The sequence below is a fragment of the Falco cherrug genome, chromosome 7 (assembly GCF_023634085.1).
Source record: "Falco cherrug isolate bFalChe1 chromosome 7, bFalChe1.pri, whole genome shotgun sequence".
NCBI lineage: Eukaryota > Metazoa > Chordata > Aves > Falconiformes > Falconidae > Falco > Falco cherrug.
This window is the reverse complement of record NC_073703.1, coordinates 42764909-42783733: the sequence shown is the minus strand read 5'-3', so window position 1 is coordinate 42783733 and position 18825 is coordinate 42764909. Positions and strand designations below refer to the sequence as shown.

The window sequence follows — 18825 nt, the reverse complement described above, 5'->3', positions numbered from 1 at the left end:
AAACACAGTGTGGAGGAATTGCTTACAGGTCTAACAAGTCATAAAAAAAAAAAAAAAAAAAAAAAAGCAGTGTACAAAGAGGTGAGAGTTTGTTACAGATCTTTGAAACAAAAGCTGATTACAATGCCGTTGGAGTAGAAAGCCTAGCCTAGCCCAGCTGAGTTAGAAGCACAGAGACACCTTTGCTCACTCCGCACCAGAGTCAAAGATGTCACTGGAACAAGCCTTGACACCAAACCTCAATCCAGAGTCAGAGTTGCACAAGAGCAAGACTGTGGACTGAATCCAGTGTGCCACCATACAGCATGTGGTAATAACCTCAGTAAATGCCACACTGGATTAAACAACACTTTAATAGACAGAATGGGTAAGTAAGGTAAGCACATGAAGCACATTCACTTACTACCTGGCATTAAAAAGGCAGAAGTTATTTGCTTTGGGAATTGGTAAATGATTCGGGGGGTTGTTTTGTAATCATACTTTATTAATTTGTGAAATTCATCTTCTTGTCTCTTTGAAGACTTTTTAATGAAAAGGACTAAGTGACATGGAATTCATTAGAGAAACACAAGCAATAAAGCAATTGAACTTTCATTTGTTATCTTTTACCGAAACTAAATTTCAAAGTTATTTTCAACTATAAGTGGCATGCAGGCTATTTTCTCATTTACCCAAAATTGTTGGGCTCTACGAAACTTAATTCCCTCCTTTGTAAAATTTCAACTGACAAAAATTGGACATTTAGCTGAAATCTAGGCAGCAGTACTGAATATGGCTATCTGGTGAGACTGTCTGAACACTGGCTTACGTCTTAAACCTAATATCCAAAAGATACATACGTAGTAAAGGACTGAAATACCCTGTGGTAATCACAGCAATAGTCGAGGAGATTAACGTTAGGCCTTGGCTTTCATTAAGAAAAGCCACACACACTCTCACATTACCCTTTTTTAAAGCCATATAAAGGACAGAGTGGATGGACATATAAAGGACTGTAATTTGGACATCCCAAGAATTGTTTTCAATTAACATGTCAGAGGTTAAGTAAATACTGCTGGGTGGGAACCAAGCAGTTATTCCATACCGTAAAATTTTTACAGGTCACTTCCTTTTGCCTCCATATTTTAGGACACTGCTGCTCTTTTTTTCTTGGCTTGGTTTCTTCATTTGTCTGCACAATGAATTCACACCCCTCTAGCTTATTAAGCAAAACAAAGACAAGACTACACAGACACATGCCAGCCTATTCTGCCCTCTCCCATATTCTAGCTTCAGGAAACTAAAGGCAATAAAGTAGTTTAAAAGCCAACCTATTCTCTTCCATCTGTTTGGGGTCACTATTTCGTTCTGTATTAAAAGGCATGTGGGGCCTCAGGGGAAAAAATAGGTCACCAAGCCCAGTCCTCTATTAAGCTTCCAGACATAATTCAACATACCAGCTGAAATGCATCCTAGAATCACAGCCAATGATAACAGTCAGGTGTCAGACAGCATGCTACTAGCCACCTAAAATGGTATCTCTCACCAACCTGGGAAAACATCTTATTTCAACTCTGGGGCAGAAATATTTACCTAGTTGTTCTGGAAATGAACAAGACAATTCTCACTAAAAAGCACCAGTCTGGCTGGTCGTGATGAGTCACCTGTCTCAGCCTCTTTCTCACTGAAACACTTGATAACAGGACCCATACAAAATGATCACTACCTTTGTGATTCTTATGTTCGTTCCACTTGCAGCAGTGGTACCACTATCTTCAGGTGAAGGACTAAAATTACTGGTTCAGCATTTCCCAGAATGTCTGTGCCAAGGTCAGTCATTCCCTTGCGCTGCACTCACCACTGCAGTAACTGAATGTCTTCACAATACCAGTCTTACATACAACCTTCAAGGCTCACAACCACACTACTGCAGAACAGAAAACTCAACTCAAAACATTTTTGCCGCAGCAGAACTGAGAAGGCCTCATTAAGCTAAGTACTGCATAAATAAACAGTCTGTGCGTGTAGCAAGTTTAACTAAAGAAATCAAATGAAAAATAAGATTGGAAACAAAATCCAGAGCTAATAAGGTCCTGCTCCAGGTTATGCCAGTGGCAGAATCGCCCGAAGCCTAGTTCACTGCCTTACTGAAACACTGAGCACCTCTACAGTAGTACCTTAATACGAACTTATTTATTGTAGACTTGCGAAAAAGAGGCTCAGTGGCTGCTCACCATTGTTTGTTGTGGCCTTAAGTTACAGCTGCACAAAAAACATGCATGCTACCTTTGGTAAGTGCAACAACACAATTGCTGTGCAGAAACAAGTCAGAAGACTGTATGCACATAGCCCACCAACTGTACTGCAAAGGGAGAGAACGTGCACTTAAGAGTGCACAAGATCAGCAAAGTATTTGAATTTGAAAAAGCTTATCTGTTGCAACTTCCAATATGTTATTCCTGAGAAAGCTGACATTCTCAGTTAATAATCTTGGAATTTAAAGCTCAAGATGAGGAAAGGTTCTCCCTAAGCTGAGCTACTAAATTAAGATCTCTAGGGAACAGCAATCCAAATGAAAGCAGTCACCCAGGCATTTTGTAGTATTTTAACACACCAAACTGACAAGGCTAGCAAAAAAATCTTATTTTTATCTAATTTCAGTAGGTCACTGTGGGTACAAACTCTCCTCCATCAGAACAGAAGAATGCTTTTTGATTTAAGAATACACATTCACATGCATTTCTAGCATTTTGGGGTTTACTTTGCTAAGGACTGGACTGCTAGCCCACTAGAACCAGCCTGCCTAGTAGGGAAGATCTCAACTCACAGAAGAGGACCATTGCTACTGCCAGAACTTTATTTACAGCTTGAGTATAGTTGCCAGTCCATAACTTGTGCCCAAATCTGGCACTCCAAGAATTGATTGCGGTACAGTTAAGAGCTCTAAACTCAACTCAATGCTTCAACTACAGGAGTTGTTTATTGATCTGGAAGCTATTGATCTGCAAGACTTTCGCTAACCCACCAGGAAAACCAGCTTTTGCCCCAGCCTGAAGACAAAATTGTCACTCTTTCCTGGAGGTTAGAAAGGCAGCCCCAGCACCAAACTGCTCACAGCAACAGCCAGGCTCACAGGCAGCAACTCCCTTTAACATGCCTGACAAAAACCCTGCTGCTTGTACTGGCTTTACACAAATATAAAGCAGCCAAGTAAAAGAAGGACATAGGTCTAAAGAAACATGCCTTTATCTCTGAGCCCAGCTAAGTGAGTTTAGGTAGGAAGGGTAGAATTTGTGGGGATACAGTCCCCAAAAAGTCACAGAACAGTTTCATCCTCATTCCCCCACACCACCATTTAAATGGAAATGCTAAGGGGTTTGTTTCTTATTGAAGCTGCACAAGCCACAGTCACAACTGGTTTCAGAATGGTCTCTCAGTACTTTGTGGGTTTTTTTAAATGAAGAGATATTTCTAACCTATTTAGAAACATGAAGCAATCTGCTAGGTATTTAGTGGCCACAACTTCAGGGAATACAGGCATAAAAAATTACAGCCATGACCACGTTGCAGCATTTCTTACAACAGCATTTTTCATCCACATAGTCCAGATGTGGCCATAATACCATGCAGGGACTAGCCAAGGGATGATAACATCTTTTTTTCTTCTTCTCTCCATCCGCTATTTACATTGCATATAAATGGTAAGTATTTTTCCTTGTGCATGTAGTATATACTGTTGGAGTGATTACTGGCATTTTTGAAGGTAAGGAAACTAGCTGACATCAAAACAGATCCTGTCACCAATTTAATTTTTTATAAACTGGTATCAAAAGTGATTTTCAGTTCCTTAGAAAAACACTAAACCCAAGGATTGACACATTAGCAGAAGCACAGCAAAGCCACTTCAAGTTTCCCCTGCCAGCCTGCCTCAGGCCTCTTCCAGCACTCTATAGGTATAAGCATGTTCTCCAAACGTTGCAGACATCAGGGCAGCTGCTGTTACACAGATATTTCAAGTACCAGCACCTACAGGATTTAAATAGTCTCTACAGCATGGCAAAGGGATAGGCTAACACTCCTCAGATTTTCTAGCTTTCTTCTTCCATCATCAGAAATGACAGAACCAGCAGCAGTAATAGCTCTTGCACAGGTTGTTGCAACTTAAGGGGCTTTTTTTTGTTCCTTTTTTTCCTGTTTGGTTATTTATTTTTTTCAACACTGCCAATGAACTTTGCCAGAAACCGGGAAAGCACCACACAACTATGAAGACAGTTGCCACAGCTAGAATTAAATGGAAAAGAAGCACAAGGCCCCAGGGAATTAAGGCCATAAGTCACTGTCAACAAGGGTCAAGAGTGCTTATTTCAGTGAAGCCAAACATTATTCAGTTTTGCACTACTCTCACCTCAACTACTTTCAAGCCAATTTAATTGGACCAGTAGATAAGCCTTAATGGAGCTCACAACAGAAGCATTTCAAAGTGAAGGCAGAGCTCAGGAACAGCAAGATAATTTCATCTGTGTTGCACAGGGCTACCCAGTGTCAACTTAAGGACCAACATTCCCAACTATGTTAACACAAGGCAACAGATGACAGTTGGAGGTCAATCCATTCCTATACAGTGGTTAGCTGTAGGATGTCATAAAGACTTCACTCTTTGACCAGGATGCACAACACCTGCACCAGTGAACAGTGGATGAGCATCTCTTCAATACATTCAGTTCTCTACTGACTCCTTTAATCAACATCCTCACCGCAGTGACAGGCAGTAACCTGTAATTCTCAGTACTAAACTATTCCCTACAAAACTATTTTGAACCCCAGTTTAAAGACAGCCAAGTGTCTGAATTCAGTCAGAGCAAGAAGAGACACATAAAACCCACACTATGAGCAATAAAAACATTCTGCTGTGCTCAGCCCTTTCCTAAGATACGGCACCAATTCCAGAAGTTTTATGACCAGCCATTTCTTCAGTGAACCAGTGCTGTAACAGTTATTAAATGCAATTAGTGACAGATTCTCTTGAACGCTCACGAAATCCCAGAGCAAAATGACTCATTTGCCTGGTTTCAAGAGGGACCTCTCAAGCCAGTAACAGACCTGCAAAGGTGCAACTGCTGAGAGTGGGAAACACAGACGTTGCCTGCTACTACCAGTAACAAGTATTACATACCCAATAAAATAAAATAAGAAAACCACACACACCAAAGCCTGCAGCAAGCAATACTCTCCCATTTAAAGAGCCTTTACACTATGTTTTTCCTAGTAGCCATCAGCAATCCAGTTTTATGCAGCCGAAAGCTGTGAGAAGGCAACTCTTCAGATAATTGTTTGCTGATTTGTTCATTCATCATCTGAAAATGCAAGGTTACTCAAACTAGGAAAAAGGCTTCATTGCATTTATCCCTCCCAAGTTATGCCTGCTGAAGCACAGATAGGAATTGATCTTTATGGCTCAAATCAAAGCCAAATTCCACCAATAACCCAGTTTGTTCCATCACTCCCAGCACAGACCCTCAACCTAAGAGATCAGGAAAGCCCTAACACTGTGCAGGATAACTGGATTCAAGCTTCTGCATTAGACCCGTCCTTGTTTTCTGAAGTACTATAATCTGTATTAATACGAATTTTGCTTTAACAAAGATATTAGGTATACAGATATGAGAAACCTGATATTAGATACAGATACACTAGACAATTTTATGATCTGAAATGTCAACTAGCTTCTGAATATCAGAGTTAATTTTAGTAACCACTTGTGTCACCTTCCTCAGATACAGTTTACAGTACCATGAATTTACATCACCTTCTTGATCGTGCCTGCCCAGTGCATGCAGAGAGAGGCAAGTATTCTTTGATATCTACCAATATCCTTCAGTAAAGCATGAGGTGGCATTTTCCTCATTCTAGGAGACCTGGTCTAGCAAATTCAGTAATTAAGCCATATACTTCATTTGGGTCCATTAAGTGAAATGGAATGTCAAAGGTCAAGGCTAACACTGCATTTTTAGAGCTTTTGTTTCTCTTGAGGAAGCAGCAAATTCACGTTCCTATTGTTTGTCAGGAAATTTTCCCTCCCACTTCCAGTCTGCAACCAAATTTGACGGCATGTTTTCAGTCAGGAAGACACTGCCCTCATTTTAGCTTAAGCTAATGTACAAACACTACTTCGTCAAAGAATGCCCACTACTTCAACCTATTTAAAAACATCTCTAACATTCAGGAGAGAAGAGGCCTAACAACATTTAACATATTCAAAAGCATACATTTGGTTGTTTTTTTTCCCCTATGCAACCAACCACAAACAAACCCACACTAGTAAAAGCTACTTATATCAGACACCAAAACACAAGAAACCCTCCAGATACCCAACAAGAGACATTAGTACAGGTGTGAGACGTTATCCCCGGCATCAATCAGACCCAGAGCTCTGTCACAGCATAGATGGCCTTAACTTCTCCCAGACTATGAAGAGTTGAAGACTTCACACCACCACATGAAAGGGAATCTCATATTAACATCTAGACCCTGGATTTGCCCTGAAGATGTGATTGTGACAAGGACAAATAAGTTTCTTAGAGAATGTTATCATCACAAAAAAGTTAATCTTATTTAAAAATTTGTTGTAACTACATGTTTTCAACACCAAATGCAAAGAATGACCAGCCCTCATGACTGCTTTGTTTACATACAGGATATACAGTCCTCAGGCAGCAAGATTCATAGTACTTAATTTCTGGACTATGACAGGAATATCATTGTTAGGCCTGCTACTGCAAGCCTTAACTACTGTTTACCAATGAAAACTATGTCTTAACCTATTTCGGTTGTTGCTAGCTTTATTGGATTATGATGACGCAGCTGAACAGCTAGGTCAAAAAGACACCAAGCAACATAACACATGATTCTGGACCACTTCTTCCTGAACCTGATTTCTCTCTTCAGGTACTGTTAAAAAGAGGTCAGATTATCAGCTCCAAGACAAAGTCACTTGAATTAAAAGCTTTAGAGTACCAACACCTGAAGGACCAGAGACTCTCAGACTGTAAATCTTCTGGGGATGAGGAGAGAAAGACTAGTCCTGTTCCTCTCCTTAAACATGGTCCTTTTTCCTTGTAGACTCCATATACGTTTACACTGCTCAGTGGGTAACAGAGAAACAAATAAGCAAAAAAAACCCTTCAGCTTCTAGTTAAGCACAAGTGGAATTTCCCCTTAGAAATCACAAGTTTCAGGAATGACATCACATTGCATCAGCATCGCCAGTTCTCAACAATTGAGACACAGGTCAGCTGTCTTCAGAAATATATTAACACCCTCCTACCTCATCTCAAACACGAGTTACACACTTAATTTTTCTAGCAGACCACTGGAATTTGCACAGATGAGTCACCACCGCATCTGACAGTTTCAGAAGTCTCTCTCTATTAGGCTTCCCTAAGTCCAGAAGCAGAGTAGTGGCAGTAACATGAAACAGCAGTAGGCAAGCTCAGGAAAGGAATGGTATCAAAGGCACTACTGTAGTTAAGCATTACATCTCTTCTGTATTTTGAAGACAAAGCCAATACAAAAGTCTCTCCTACGTGTACAGAAAAGATGAAGCATCCAGGATGAGCACACTGACATCAACTCCTACATTTCAGTTGTTTTGTCTATTACATGATTGAGACACACAGAGAAGGATTTCAACAGTCCTCAGTGGTTTCAGCCTGGTTTACACTGCACAGCATTCAAATCTGGCAAAACACGTGTGAAAGGAAACAGTAGAACAGTTACCCCTCCCACTAAGGAGTCTAAATATACACAACAGTGTGTACACAGAAATTCTATTTAGAGTAACCGAATTCACTCCTGTGGCTTTCCAGCATCATCCAGCATTTATCTTAGTCTGCAAAAGAGCTCAGCTGTCACCACCCTGGTTTTAGAGCAGCCACTATTACAGCAGAGGAACACTGACAGTCAGTTCAAGGATGTCACCTAAGAAGTGCACTATTTGTGAGTATGTGCACATTCCTGCACTTCAGTGTCTTAGAGAAAGTTCAGAGCAAAACTGCTTTAACACCTAAAACCAGGTACACAGCATAAGAAGTCTACCTTCAAAATAAGTAAAAGTTTGGTTTTCTTTATTAGTAGTATAACAATTCGAGGTTTATATTCTAGCATTAAAGACATTTCTTCATAATGATTTACTTGCTGGCAGCCGCTTTAAGAGAAGCTTACTTTTTTAAAAAAAGTTTTATACCCAGAAGCATTATTGCCTTGCCATTTTAGAAAACCCCTTCACATAACATACCCTACCACCACAAAAGAGCCTTTTTACTATATGTATCTCCAAGTGCTATGACAGCCTTTGAGCACACTTCTTTTTAGAGACAGGGGCAGGGAAGCAGCCTCTGGCCATGAGAGACAGAGAAGGTAGCTGCATTGTCATTTAATAAGGAAAGCATGGCTAAAAGTACTTTTACACAAACACAATTTCCTCTGTTTCCTGTAGCAAGCTTCTTTTTGAGCCGCCAGCCCCTGCACTAACTGAAACATTATAGCAATCACCACAGATTAATGAGCAGAAAGCAGAAATCTCACCTGATAGTAAGTCTTAATGTTTCTGACTAAGATGGTCAGGTTTTGAACCCGAAGATAGGTGTCATTATTCACGTGCTTGTTGACACGCTGGTTGGTTGGTCGAGGATCTCTATTAAAACAGAAAAAAGAAAATAAAGTATTACTAGTTTACTCTGTGCTAAGACCGCATCTCAATAATGCGCCATTAGGAAAACCCTTAAAAACTCACCCATTAAATACACTAACATAACTATACAGGACACATTACTTTGTGACAGAATGAGCTCATTACCTTTGCACCTACGCATAAGTTGAAGATCTTCCCGCATGCCACAAAAGAACATACATTAAATTAACCCACACAGCAATTCAGGGCTGCTTCCCTCCTTATTTATTTCCCCAAAGAACAGATCATGTGTAGTTTGTGCACACTAGATCAAAGCAGTCCCTGATAAGGGGTTTATCTTATTCAAATAAAGGGAAGCCTAGGAAAGACTACCATGCCTTCCTTGGCTTTGGAGTTTTATGACAAGAGCAGGGTGTTAACACTTTATTAATGATCACTGTGCAAACTGCAAAACCCAGATATGTTATGCACTGAAGGAAAAAGGAGCACTGCACTTTTATTACACCCATATCATCTAACTAGACCTCTCATATACCCACTGTGTCACAAAAAACAGCTCTACTAGGCTTTGAGATATGAACAAAATATAACCATATGCAGAGATATAAGCAAGAGAGGAAAAATTTGGTGGAAAGACTTTACAGAAAGAAGCCTGAAATTTTTGCTTGATTTTTAAAGGAAGCAAATCAAAATTGTGCCTTACACTATTTTTTTCTAAAATAAGGAAACATGGGGGGAAAAAGCTGCAAATAATTTAATATGAATGTACACCTTCAGATACTGTGTACACCCTAACATGCTGCACAAAAAGGAACCTGAAAACCTTTATCTGCCAATAGCATAGATCAAAGCCTTGCATTTCCCGTCTAATAAAGAATCTTATCAGCAAACTCCTACACAATCCAAACACCTGCCTCCCAGAGCTCTGCTTTGGCTGTTAATTAAGCCATTCACAGCTCTTCCAGGGCCAAATACTGAACTCAGGCGTTGACAAGAAAATAAAAGAGGAACTGATCCAATATTTATTTTTAAAATCATATCTGCCAAAGTTTACATAGGTATATCAAAGAGGCGGGGCTTTTGGGGGCATGTAGGGTGGTTTGCTGGTTTTTGGTGGTTGGTCTGTTTATTTTTTTAATGCACCACCATCCCAAAGCACCTCTCCAGTGAAAGCAGTGCTATGGGTATAGATATGACAGAATGCATAGATACTCCAGAGAAGAGAGAAAACTGCCTTGTCAGCAGGTAACACAAGACACAGTATTTATGTACCAGGGTTCAAGCAAACTGAAGTACAGATGACCAGAACTGACACTGGTGCAAGCTAGCAAGACTCTACACTGCCTTTACAGCAACAAAGGATTTTGTATACTGATTGGCACCATGATAAATTATGGGGAGGAAAAAAAAAAAAAAGATAACAAAGAAAGGTAACTGTAACAAGCTTTTAAAGTAAAACCTGTAGTAAGCATTCCATTTCATTGATGCTTGGATACAGGAGTGCAGAAGCCATACCCATACATTTTTTGACAGTATGGGTCTTCAGCAAGACAGCAAGCTGGAGAAGCACAAGTGGCACCTGGGCTTGAACTCGGAGAGTACCTTGCCTTCAGTACTCTCCAAGCAGATGCTGGATCCTGAAGGAAGCTGAATGCTTAGCCTTTTTAGGCAAGGTCACAACCACAAACTAGGAAGCTGAAAGGGAAGAAACGTACAGTAAAGAGAAGCTGGCAAGACAAGGGTCAGCCTACAGTTCTTGTTTCCACATGAAAGCTCACATAGGTGGCACACTACCAGGCCACTGCCTGGCAGCAACCCAGGTCTACAGCCAGGAAGAGAACACCAACTGCATAGCAGAGCAACACCCCACGACTGTTCCCAAAACTGCACAAAATGGGGCAAAAATCCACAAAACGCACCCACTGGCCACAGCAAAGGAGAGATTTCTTCAACAGCTGTAGGCCATGTAACTGCAGGACTTGGATGAGGTTTTCAAAAGCCTTAAACAACTCCTCCTTCCCAGACAAGACCTGCTCATCTTTTGTCACAACTGAGCTAGTCATCCATTCCAAGAACATAAGCATTGGCAGGACCAGGCCCTCGGAAGGAATCCTGGAGCTTTTATCCCATCATCTTCATTAAGGGTAACTGGTCACCCCAAGAGCCTTTAATGCCACTGACCTCGAGGTCCTCTTAATCTGTAGCCAAGCTGCAGCACAGTGTCACTCTGGCAGTCCTGCCTCCTCCCCACAGACAAGGAAGTGAAAAGCTTTGCTGAAAACAGAATGTAGCTTGAAAAAATGATGGTTTAGATTTCTGAGTACGTTGTGTAACAAACTTAGGCAGCACCTCAGCTCACTTCAGAGATGACCCTTTGCGTGGGTGCATATGGAAGGCCAACACAGCCTATGCCTTGAACTACCACAGGGAAAACCAAACTATTCCTTCTCAACAAGCAATATTGCCCTTTTTCTTCATTTGCTACCATATTTTTTCTTAATCCTGGATCTGATAAGCTCAAGTACTAACTACAGATGTCCTAGCCCCACAGCTGAGAACTTGGAGGAGCTACAGAAAGTTGCACTTGGAGGCAGTGGGAGGTCCTGTCACCACAATAAAAAAGATAAATAAAAATAAAAAAAAGGACACATTTATTCTTTTTCATTTACCAGGTAAGCTCAACTGAACTGGCAAAACATCTTTTGACCTAATAAGCCCAGAGATGAGCACTTAAAAGAATTAAGTGTTCCAGGCATGTGTTTATTCAGAAAGAATACATTTGTTGCATTTTTCAAGCATTTTCTGCATCAGACCTCGGTCTAGAATTAACCATGTCATGTTACATGAGGTCAGCTGGATCCACCCCGGTCCTGCTGCCTCCTTGCCACTCACCTGGCTCCAGAGATGGGATGGGGTGTGGGATGTGGAAGGGGTGAGGCACAGGAGCCAGGCTCCTGCGGCAGGAGCAGGCCCAGACCGCCCCGCTGCCTCCCCGGGAAGGGGAGCAGAGCACCCTGCCACCCGGGAGCAGGGTGCCACCCAGGGAAGGAGCTGCCACAAAACCCACAGCCACACACACACTCACTGACCTCAAGGGAAGTGAAAGAAAAAGGTTAAAAACCTAGAGAGATCAAGGTACTCAAAACAGTAGAACCCAAACAGCCTGGTGTACAGCAGGGAAAAGCAGGAAGGAGAAGCAGAGTCCTCAAGGAAAAAAAAAGAACCCGACTAAAATTATGCTGTGACAGAAATTCTGTGTTTAAAGATGTTTCTACCCTAAAGAAAACAGAGCTATTGGTACCACACTCTGCACATTACAGCACCTATTTTGGCTGGTAGAACTTGTTTATGAAGAATTTTAGAGAAAGAAACTCTTTCCAAGGATCACATTGAAAATGTAAAGAGATTTTCTGCAGCACTAACCAGGTAACCCGAACTCCTGTCTGAATGCATCTGAAAAATCCCTGCCCACAACCTCAATGAGATTCCAGTCCTTTGATGTTTGGTCTTTCCCTTGCACACCAATGTAATGAAAACAACTCTTGTTTTTTCAAGCCACCTACTCCTCAAGATCAAAAAAAGTTATCCAAATAAGACTGAGGTGGCACTACCAAGGTGTGACTAAGGGAGGTACTCTGCAAACCAGTAAAAACATCCAAGCCAAATAAACAGAAGGAAAGTCTCAAACCTCACTATATTCCCAAATATTTTAAAGTACTCCTCTGGGCTGCACACCATGACTTTCACAGGAGCACAGGGGATAGAAAGGGTCTGGAGACAGAGGCTAAGTGACAAGTTCAAGCACTTGGAACCCCTTGAGCCACCAAATAATAACAGTAACAAAAAAAAACCATTCCATTTTTCAAACTCAAAATTACAATCCCATTTGAGCAATTTCTGACAAGTAATTCTGATGAGCAAGGGGGAAGCCCACAAACCAGGCCGAAGGGTTATGAGACACCAGAAGGAACTGGCTGTGCCCAGCACCCTTCAGCACTTTGCTCTGCAGGTAACTCAACCAAAAATACACCAGCCTTTGACCAGTCTAACTCCCTTACCATCAGGTGGGGTGATGCCACTAAGGCTGGTAGGGTTTCTAAATTGCCTAGAAAATGGTAGAAAAAAAGCACCTCTAAGTAAGATTTTAAATTGAATGGATGCTATCTTTAACGTTCCGTTATTCATGCCATTTGCTACAAACCACAAGCAGCGGGCACTCACAATGTGACTGTTCCTGTCACATGGTCTAAATTTAAGACAACAGAGTGAGAGTACCACAAGCCATGACAGTGGCAATTGAAAAATCTGTTATTGTGCATTTTTATTATGCGGTTTTAATAGAGGCAGTTTTATCAGCTGCTTTCCTAATACACATTCCTGTTTGCTAAATGTTTTAACAGAAAAGCAGAGTCTACTATCAATTAAAAGAATTAGAACAAGTCAATATAAAAACACTTAGGTGCCTGCACATGTAAACTCCCACATCACTTCCCAAATAAAACTTTCTAAAAGAAGTTAAACAGGGCAAATATTTGCTTATGCTTGTAGGTATTATGCCACAGCTGCAACTGTAAAACCAAAGGCAGCCTGTGCAGTGTCACCACATGCTAGTTTCATACCAGGAAGTGACGCACAACCATCTGAAAAAATTAAGAGAGTTCTTTATAATTTGTCCACAGAGAAGCTCATTACCCTGATAAACATAAATCCATCAGAAACACAGAAGCTCAGGACACAGCAGTTCCACTTCGAAGGTTAACAAACATTTTTGTATGCAGAGTATTCAGCTAGTACTGCACGTCTGCAAAAATCAAAGTGCCCTTCACGCATGATCAGGTTAGGGTATACACTTGGACAGAACACAGGAAAAAGGAAACCACTCATTTATAGAAAAATGACTTGAAAAAAACGTTTGTCTTGTTTTGAAATGTAAGTGGGGAAACCAAACGCCACTGTCTGTCTCTTCCTATTAGATTTAACTCATTAAGCAGCTAGGCACCACTACTGAGAAATAAGCAGTCCCTGGCCTCCTTTAAAAAAAGCTCTTGCTTTGTTAGGAATCACCAGCAAAGCCCAACAGCTGCTTACCTACCAACCACCTCGTGGTCAGAATCTGCCCAACCCCAGGCTGGATTCCCTTCCTCCCCTGTGCCTGAGCAAACTACATGTTATTCAGGGGATTCAGGGCCAGCGTTCCTGGAGGAAGTTCATTTCTGAAGAGGATGGAGTAACAGTACAGCCTTATTTTCACCTCCTGTCACAAAGCCAGGAGACCCCTGGCAGGCAGGAAAAGAAATAGATGTCACATATCTCTCTGGTGACACAGCTGCCTTGCTGATACAAACCCACCACCTAAAAAACATTGACACCACAACATCAAACAGTTTGGATACTCTCCACCCACTCTTAAGTTACCAGACAGCATTCGAGCAAAATCCAACCTATTACAACAGAAACTAGAGGCTGACTGAACTTGTATAGCCCACTCACACCTCAAACAGCTAAAGCCTTACTTTCACTAGCAATCTCCACTCAACGGGTATATCTGGATTTCTTCACACATCCACCTGTCTTTTTGGCCATGGATTAAAATCTGCTTAGCTGCAGGACAAATCATTTTAAATAATGGAATTCCCAAGAATTTGGCTTTCAAAATATTCACTAAAAGAAACTTGTTGATCTGCAACAAAATACTGCATCGCATCTGGTGTTGGGATGCAAGCTCATATGCCCATGTTATTTGTGTTCCAGTGAGCAGGCAAGGACATTTAACCCAAAACACTAAAAGCAAAGTAACAAATGAGCGAGGGCACAGCTATCCACACCAGGAGCTCAGCTCTTTCACTCTGCTACCCCCAGCTCTCTGCCTGTGCACGCACCTGTGCTTTCAGGCAATCAACACCATCACCACATGGCATATCAAATTCTCACAGATTTATCAAAGGCCCTTATTTAATACAATTTCAGCAAGAAGAAATCTCAAGCCAAGCACTCTGACTGACAGTCGTCTTCAGGGACCAGAACTTCAAAAACCAATGAGCAAGCATTTTAAAACACACATTTATTTTTTCTATTCTGAAAGCTTTGTGGGGCAGAAACACACCTTGCAAGGCTTTCCTGATTTACAGGCAAGCAGTAATTGCATTGCAATTTCTAAAGGTTAAGTTAGGAAAAAGTGAAGGTCATAGTCAGCACCTCTCCTGAGCACCTTGCTGGGTTGGGATACATACAATACAACTGTAATCTTTCATAAAGCTCTTGGCAGAAAACTTGGTTTCAAGCTCCTGATACTCCATTAGCAGCACTGCCAAAGCTGCCTAAAAAGAGGGGGAGGCCTAACTGCGTATGATGGGACAGTTTCCTACTCCACATTGCTTGTGCTTCCCCCGCTTCCTGCAACTCTGCTGGCAGAGATGGGTTGGAGGTTTTTTGGTTGTTTTGGTTGGTTTTTTGGGGGGTTGTTTTTTGGTTGTTTTTTTTTTGGGGGGGGGGGGGGGGGGGGCGGAGGTGGTGTAAAAAAAACCCCGAAACACCACAACTTATTTACCTGTCTGCTTAAGGCCAGTAAACATGCCAGAACATTTCTCCAGACGCATGATATCCAAAAAAAATGCCAACTAGTGTCACTGCACTCCATCAGCCTATATGCTTGTCTTCCTTATTTCAATGAGATCCTATCATTTACTCCTTGTCCCCAGAGCATTGCTATGTTGCTCCACAGACTTCAATAATGTAATGTCTCCTTAGATATATTTCGGTGGCCAAATAAAAAACATTTCAGTTTGTGTACACCACCTGACAAAACACTTCTCAAATACATCACTCTTAAGAATGCCACAGTAATTCAAAAGTTACATAACTTCAGCCTATTTAGTAACAAAAAATCAAGGGCGACTGAATATCAAGTTCATTTTTCTCATTTTGAAATAACAAGATTCTCTCACATGTTAGATAAGACTGGTAGTTTAGTTAACCTGCAGCAGACTCAGCTGCAGCCGTTCCTGGATAGTTTGGTAAGTTATCTCCATGCCAAACACAACGATCATAAATCAAAACCTCATTTCTCACATCTTGGGAAGCTACAAGTCTGGATCGGAATGCTCATACTCAAGCCTAATTTGAAGAGAGTTATCTTTTTGAAGTGTAACTACTCCTTGAGAAATGGTGGAAATTGTCTTCTCTTTACATCAGGCTTCCATCCTCACTAACATTTACCACCACTAGCTTGGTATCTCCAAGTGGGCCGACTGATCTGGACACTGTTTCAAATCATGCATCTCCACTAGCTTCGCTAAATTCTAGTTCACAACTTCTCCATGTTAGTAACATCAAAGCAGAAGAAAATCTTGATTACCTTTTCAGGTGGACTAGCCAGGTACCAGAAGATAACAAACTTGCCAACTTGAGTGGGTGGGGCACAGGCTGCCAAGATTTTATTTATTTTTTTTTTTAAGTTAGACTCTAATATTGAATTTTTCATTTAAGTGCTTGGACTTGGCCTGACATTGCAAATCACTGGTCGAGCTTCAGATTGATTTAATTCACTTAAAAGAGTGTAGTGACAAAATGGAGTGATTCCCAAAGTCTCCTCCCCTGTAAGTCAAATACTTCTCCCTACAAACTCTTCTACCAGTCACATTTCAGAGTATTTAAAAGCAAATACAGAGATGACAGAAAACAGTCAGGATCTGCATGCAGAAGACCAGCAATGGGAAAGAATGTGGTTAAAAATAGTACAAGTTGATCGATCAGCAATTAAATGTTACAGTATTTTCAGTGTTTGCTATTTTAACCTTTTTTATAAAGTTTCCTCAAGACATCTCCTCACAGTGCTGCCCGAAAGAGGTATCGCTGAACTCGGTGGGTTTTTTTCTTAAATTTTGTATTTAACATGAAAGTTCACACGAGATATTTCAGATGAAATCCTCCTAGTAAAGCTTCATATGATGAAGTACTGTCACATACCTTCCCCTAAAGCATATATGAACTGCTAGGGAAAAGTAACTGCCTGGGGGGAAAAAACAAACAAACAAAAGAGCAAAACCCCACATACCATCAACAACCTTGAAAAGTGTTAAAGCAGGTTTTACAGAACTGGATTAGGTTTTCTTTTCTTTCGTTTTTGTTAAATTCAAAAAGAAACCAAAAGAAAAAAAAAACGCAAACCGGGAGCTTTCGGCCCCCCCCCGCCCCCGGTCCCCCCAGCCTGGCCGCCGCGACAGCCTCCCGAGCGCACCACAAAGGCGCTGCCCGGCCGGGGGGGCGGCACGCCGGGCTGCCCCCCCCCTGCCCACTCACATTTGCAGCATGATTTTGTTCAGGACGACGCCATCCACTAGGTCCATATAGACGCCGAGATTGTCCTCGTCCCCGCTTCCCAGGGCCCCGAAGGTTTTCACCTGCCGGGAGGAAGGACAGCGGGATTGGGGGGATGGCGGGAGGGCCCGGCCGCCCCACGCCGGGCCACGGCCGCCCCGCCGGCAGCCGCCCCACCGCCCCGCTCCGCTCACCCAGGTCACCAAGGGGCTCTGCAGGAAGAGCTCCAGGAGCTCGGAGACGGTCACGTCCATGTCGCCGGGGCCCGGCTGGCGGCGGCGGCAGGCTGCGGGAGCGGGGCCGGCTCACTCGGGAGACAAAGGCGCGGAGCCCATGGCCCGCCGCCCCGCTGCCCGCCGGGCTCTGCCTACAGGGGGAACAATGCGCGGCGGCTCATCGCTCCCCCGCCCCCGCGCCGGGGGGAGACGCGGGGCCGCTCGCCGCTGCTGCGGTCCCTCCTCCCGGCAGCAACAGGCCGGTTTCCACCGCGCCGCGCTCGCCCTGCAGCCGCAGGAGGGGCCGCGAAGGGGGGAGGGGGGGCAGCCGCCCGAGGCCGGGAGCGAAGACGCGAAGCTCCGGTGGGGCGGCTCCGTGAAGCTCCTCTGCACCGCTCCGGCCGCCACCGCGGCGCTACCTGTGGCGGGGCGCGCCCTGGCCCCAGCAATTAGACCCGGGCCGCGGTAGCGCCATGACGGGCACGGCCCGCCGCGAATGAGAGGTGCGGAGAGGGTCGGCGCCGGCCAATGGGCGGCGCCTCTGGGCGGCCGCGGGCGGGACGCGTGCGGGGCCGGGGCGAGCTGCCGGCGGTTTCCCGTGCACTGCCCGACCCGGCTGCACCAGCCTGTAGCGTCTCCCGGGAGCGGCCGCCCCGCCCCGCCCCCGCGGCGGCTAGGTCCCCGGGCCCAGAGCTAAGGGGGGGGGGGGGGGGCCAGCGCCGCGGAGGCGGGAGGCAGGAGCGACCCTGCTCTGCCCTCGGGCTGCACGTCGTTCCCCCGTTTGAACCGAGGTGGCGGCGCGGGCGGCTCCGGGACCGCGCCGCGGGGGGTGAGAGCTGCGCGCCCGCTCGCAGCCGTCGCTCGGAGCCGTCAGGCTCTGTGCGCTCCTCCGCGGGCAGCGCGGGTGCGGGACGCTGGCGCGCGGCTTGGAACTTCCCGCTTTAAAAAGCGCGAGAGTGCCCGCGTGCCGGCGGGCTGCACGGGGCACGGCGCACAGCAGGCACGGCGGGCTGCACGGCGCACAGCAGGCACGGCGGGCTGCACGGGGCGCGGCGGGCTGCACGGCGCACAGCAGGCACGGCGGGCTGCACGGGGCACACAGCACGCCCGCCGCGCCAGCGCCCGGGTGCAGCGCGGTAGCGGGAAAGCCGAGAACGGCGGGAGGCGCGACCTGTTGCGTGCGCGCCTGAGGCGAAGCGCAGCGAGACGCTGGCGGGGCCCCTCAGCGCCGCTTGCCCGAGGCGCGGCAGCGTTACGGGTGTCGCTGTGGGCGGCCTGTGCGGCCCAGTGCCTTCCTGCGGGCGCGGAATCTTCTCTGAGGGGACAGAAAGGAAAAAAGAACCCCAGGTAATCTGGGAGATATCTGCCTCGTTTATCCCCGTCTCCGGCTTGGCGTAAATATCGTTTATATGTATGTTTATATGTAAATATATATTTTATGTATAAATATATGTGTAATCTAGGCATAAAGCCGAGCCGTTGCGCGGTGAGGTTCGGCTTTGTCAGGACCGGCGTTTGGCGGCGTACTTCGCTCCTCACAGGCGCAGCCATCGCGACACCGCTTCGCCTCCCGCGCGTCGCCCTGAGCAGGCGGGCGGGCCGTGCGTGTCTGCGGATCGGCTGAGG

The 18825-nt window shown here is 44.5% G+C and overlaps 1 protein-coding gene across 2 annotated transcripts in view; it reads right to left on the bottom strand.

Moving 5' to 3' along the window:
* The window catches only part of CCDC88C (coiled-coil domain containing 88C), a 102099-nt gene extending 84504 nt beyond the window's left edge, over nucleotides 1-17595 (bottom strand). Inside the window, exons 1-3 of one of the 2 annotated variants that reach the window (XM_055715820.1) lie at nucleotides 17179-17595; nucleotides 16967-17067; nucleotides 8563-8671 (exon numbers count right to left, since the gene is read on the bottom strand). In XM_055715820.1, coding sequence (XP_055571795.1) covers nucleotides 8563-8671; nucleotides 16967-17067; nucleotides 17179-17238 — 270 coding nt within the window. In that variant the 5' untranslated portion in view covers nucleotides 17239-17595. The remainder of the gene's footprint in view (nucleotides 1-8562; nucleotides 8672-16966; nucleotides 17068-17178) is intronic. The other variant, XM_055715821.1, reaches the window with a different exon arrangement.
* Between the last annotated feature and the right edge of the window lie 1230 nt (nucleotides 17596-18825).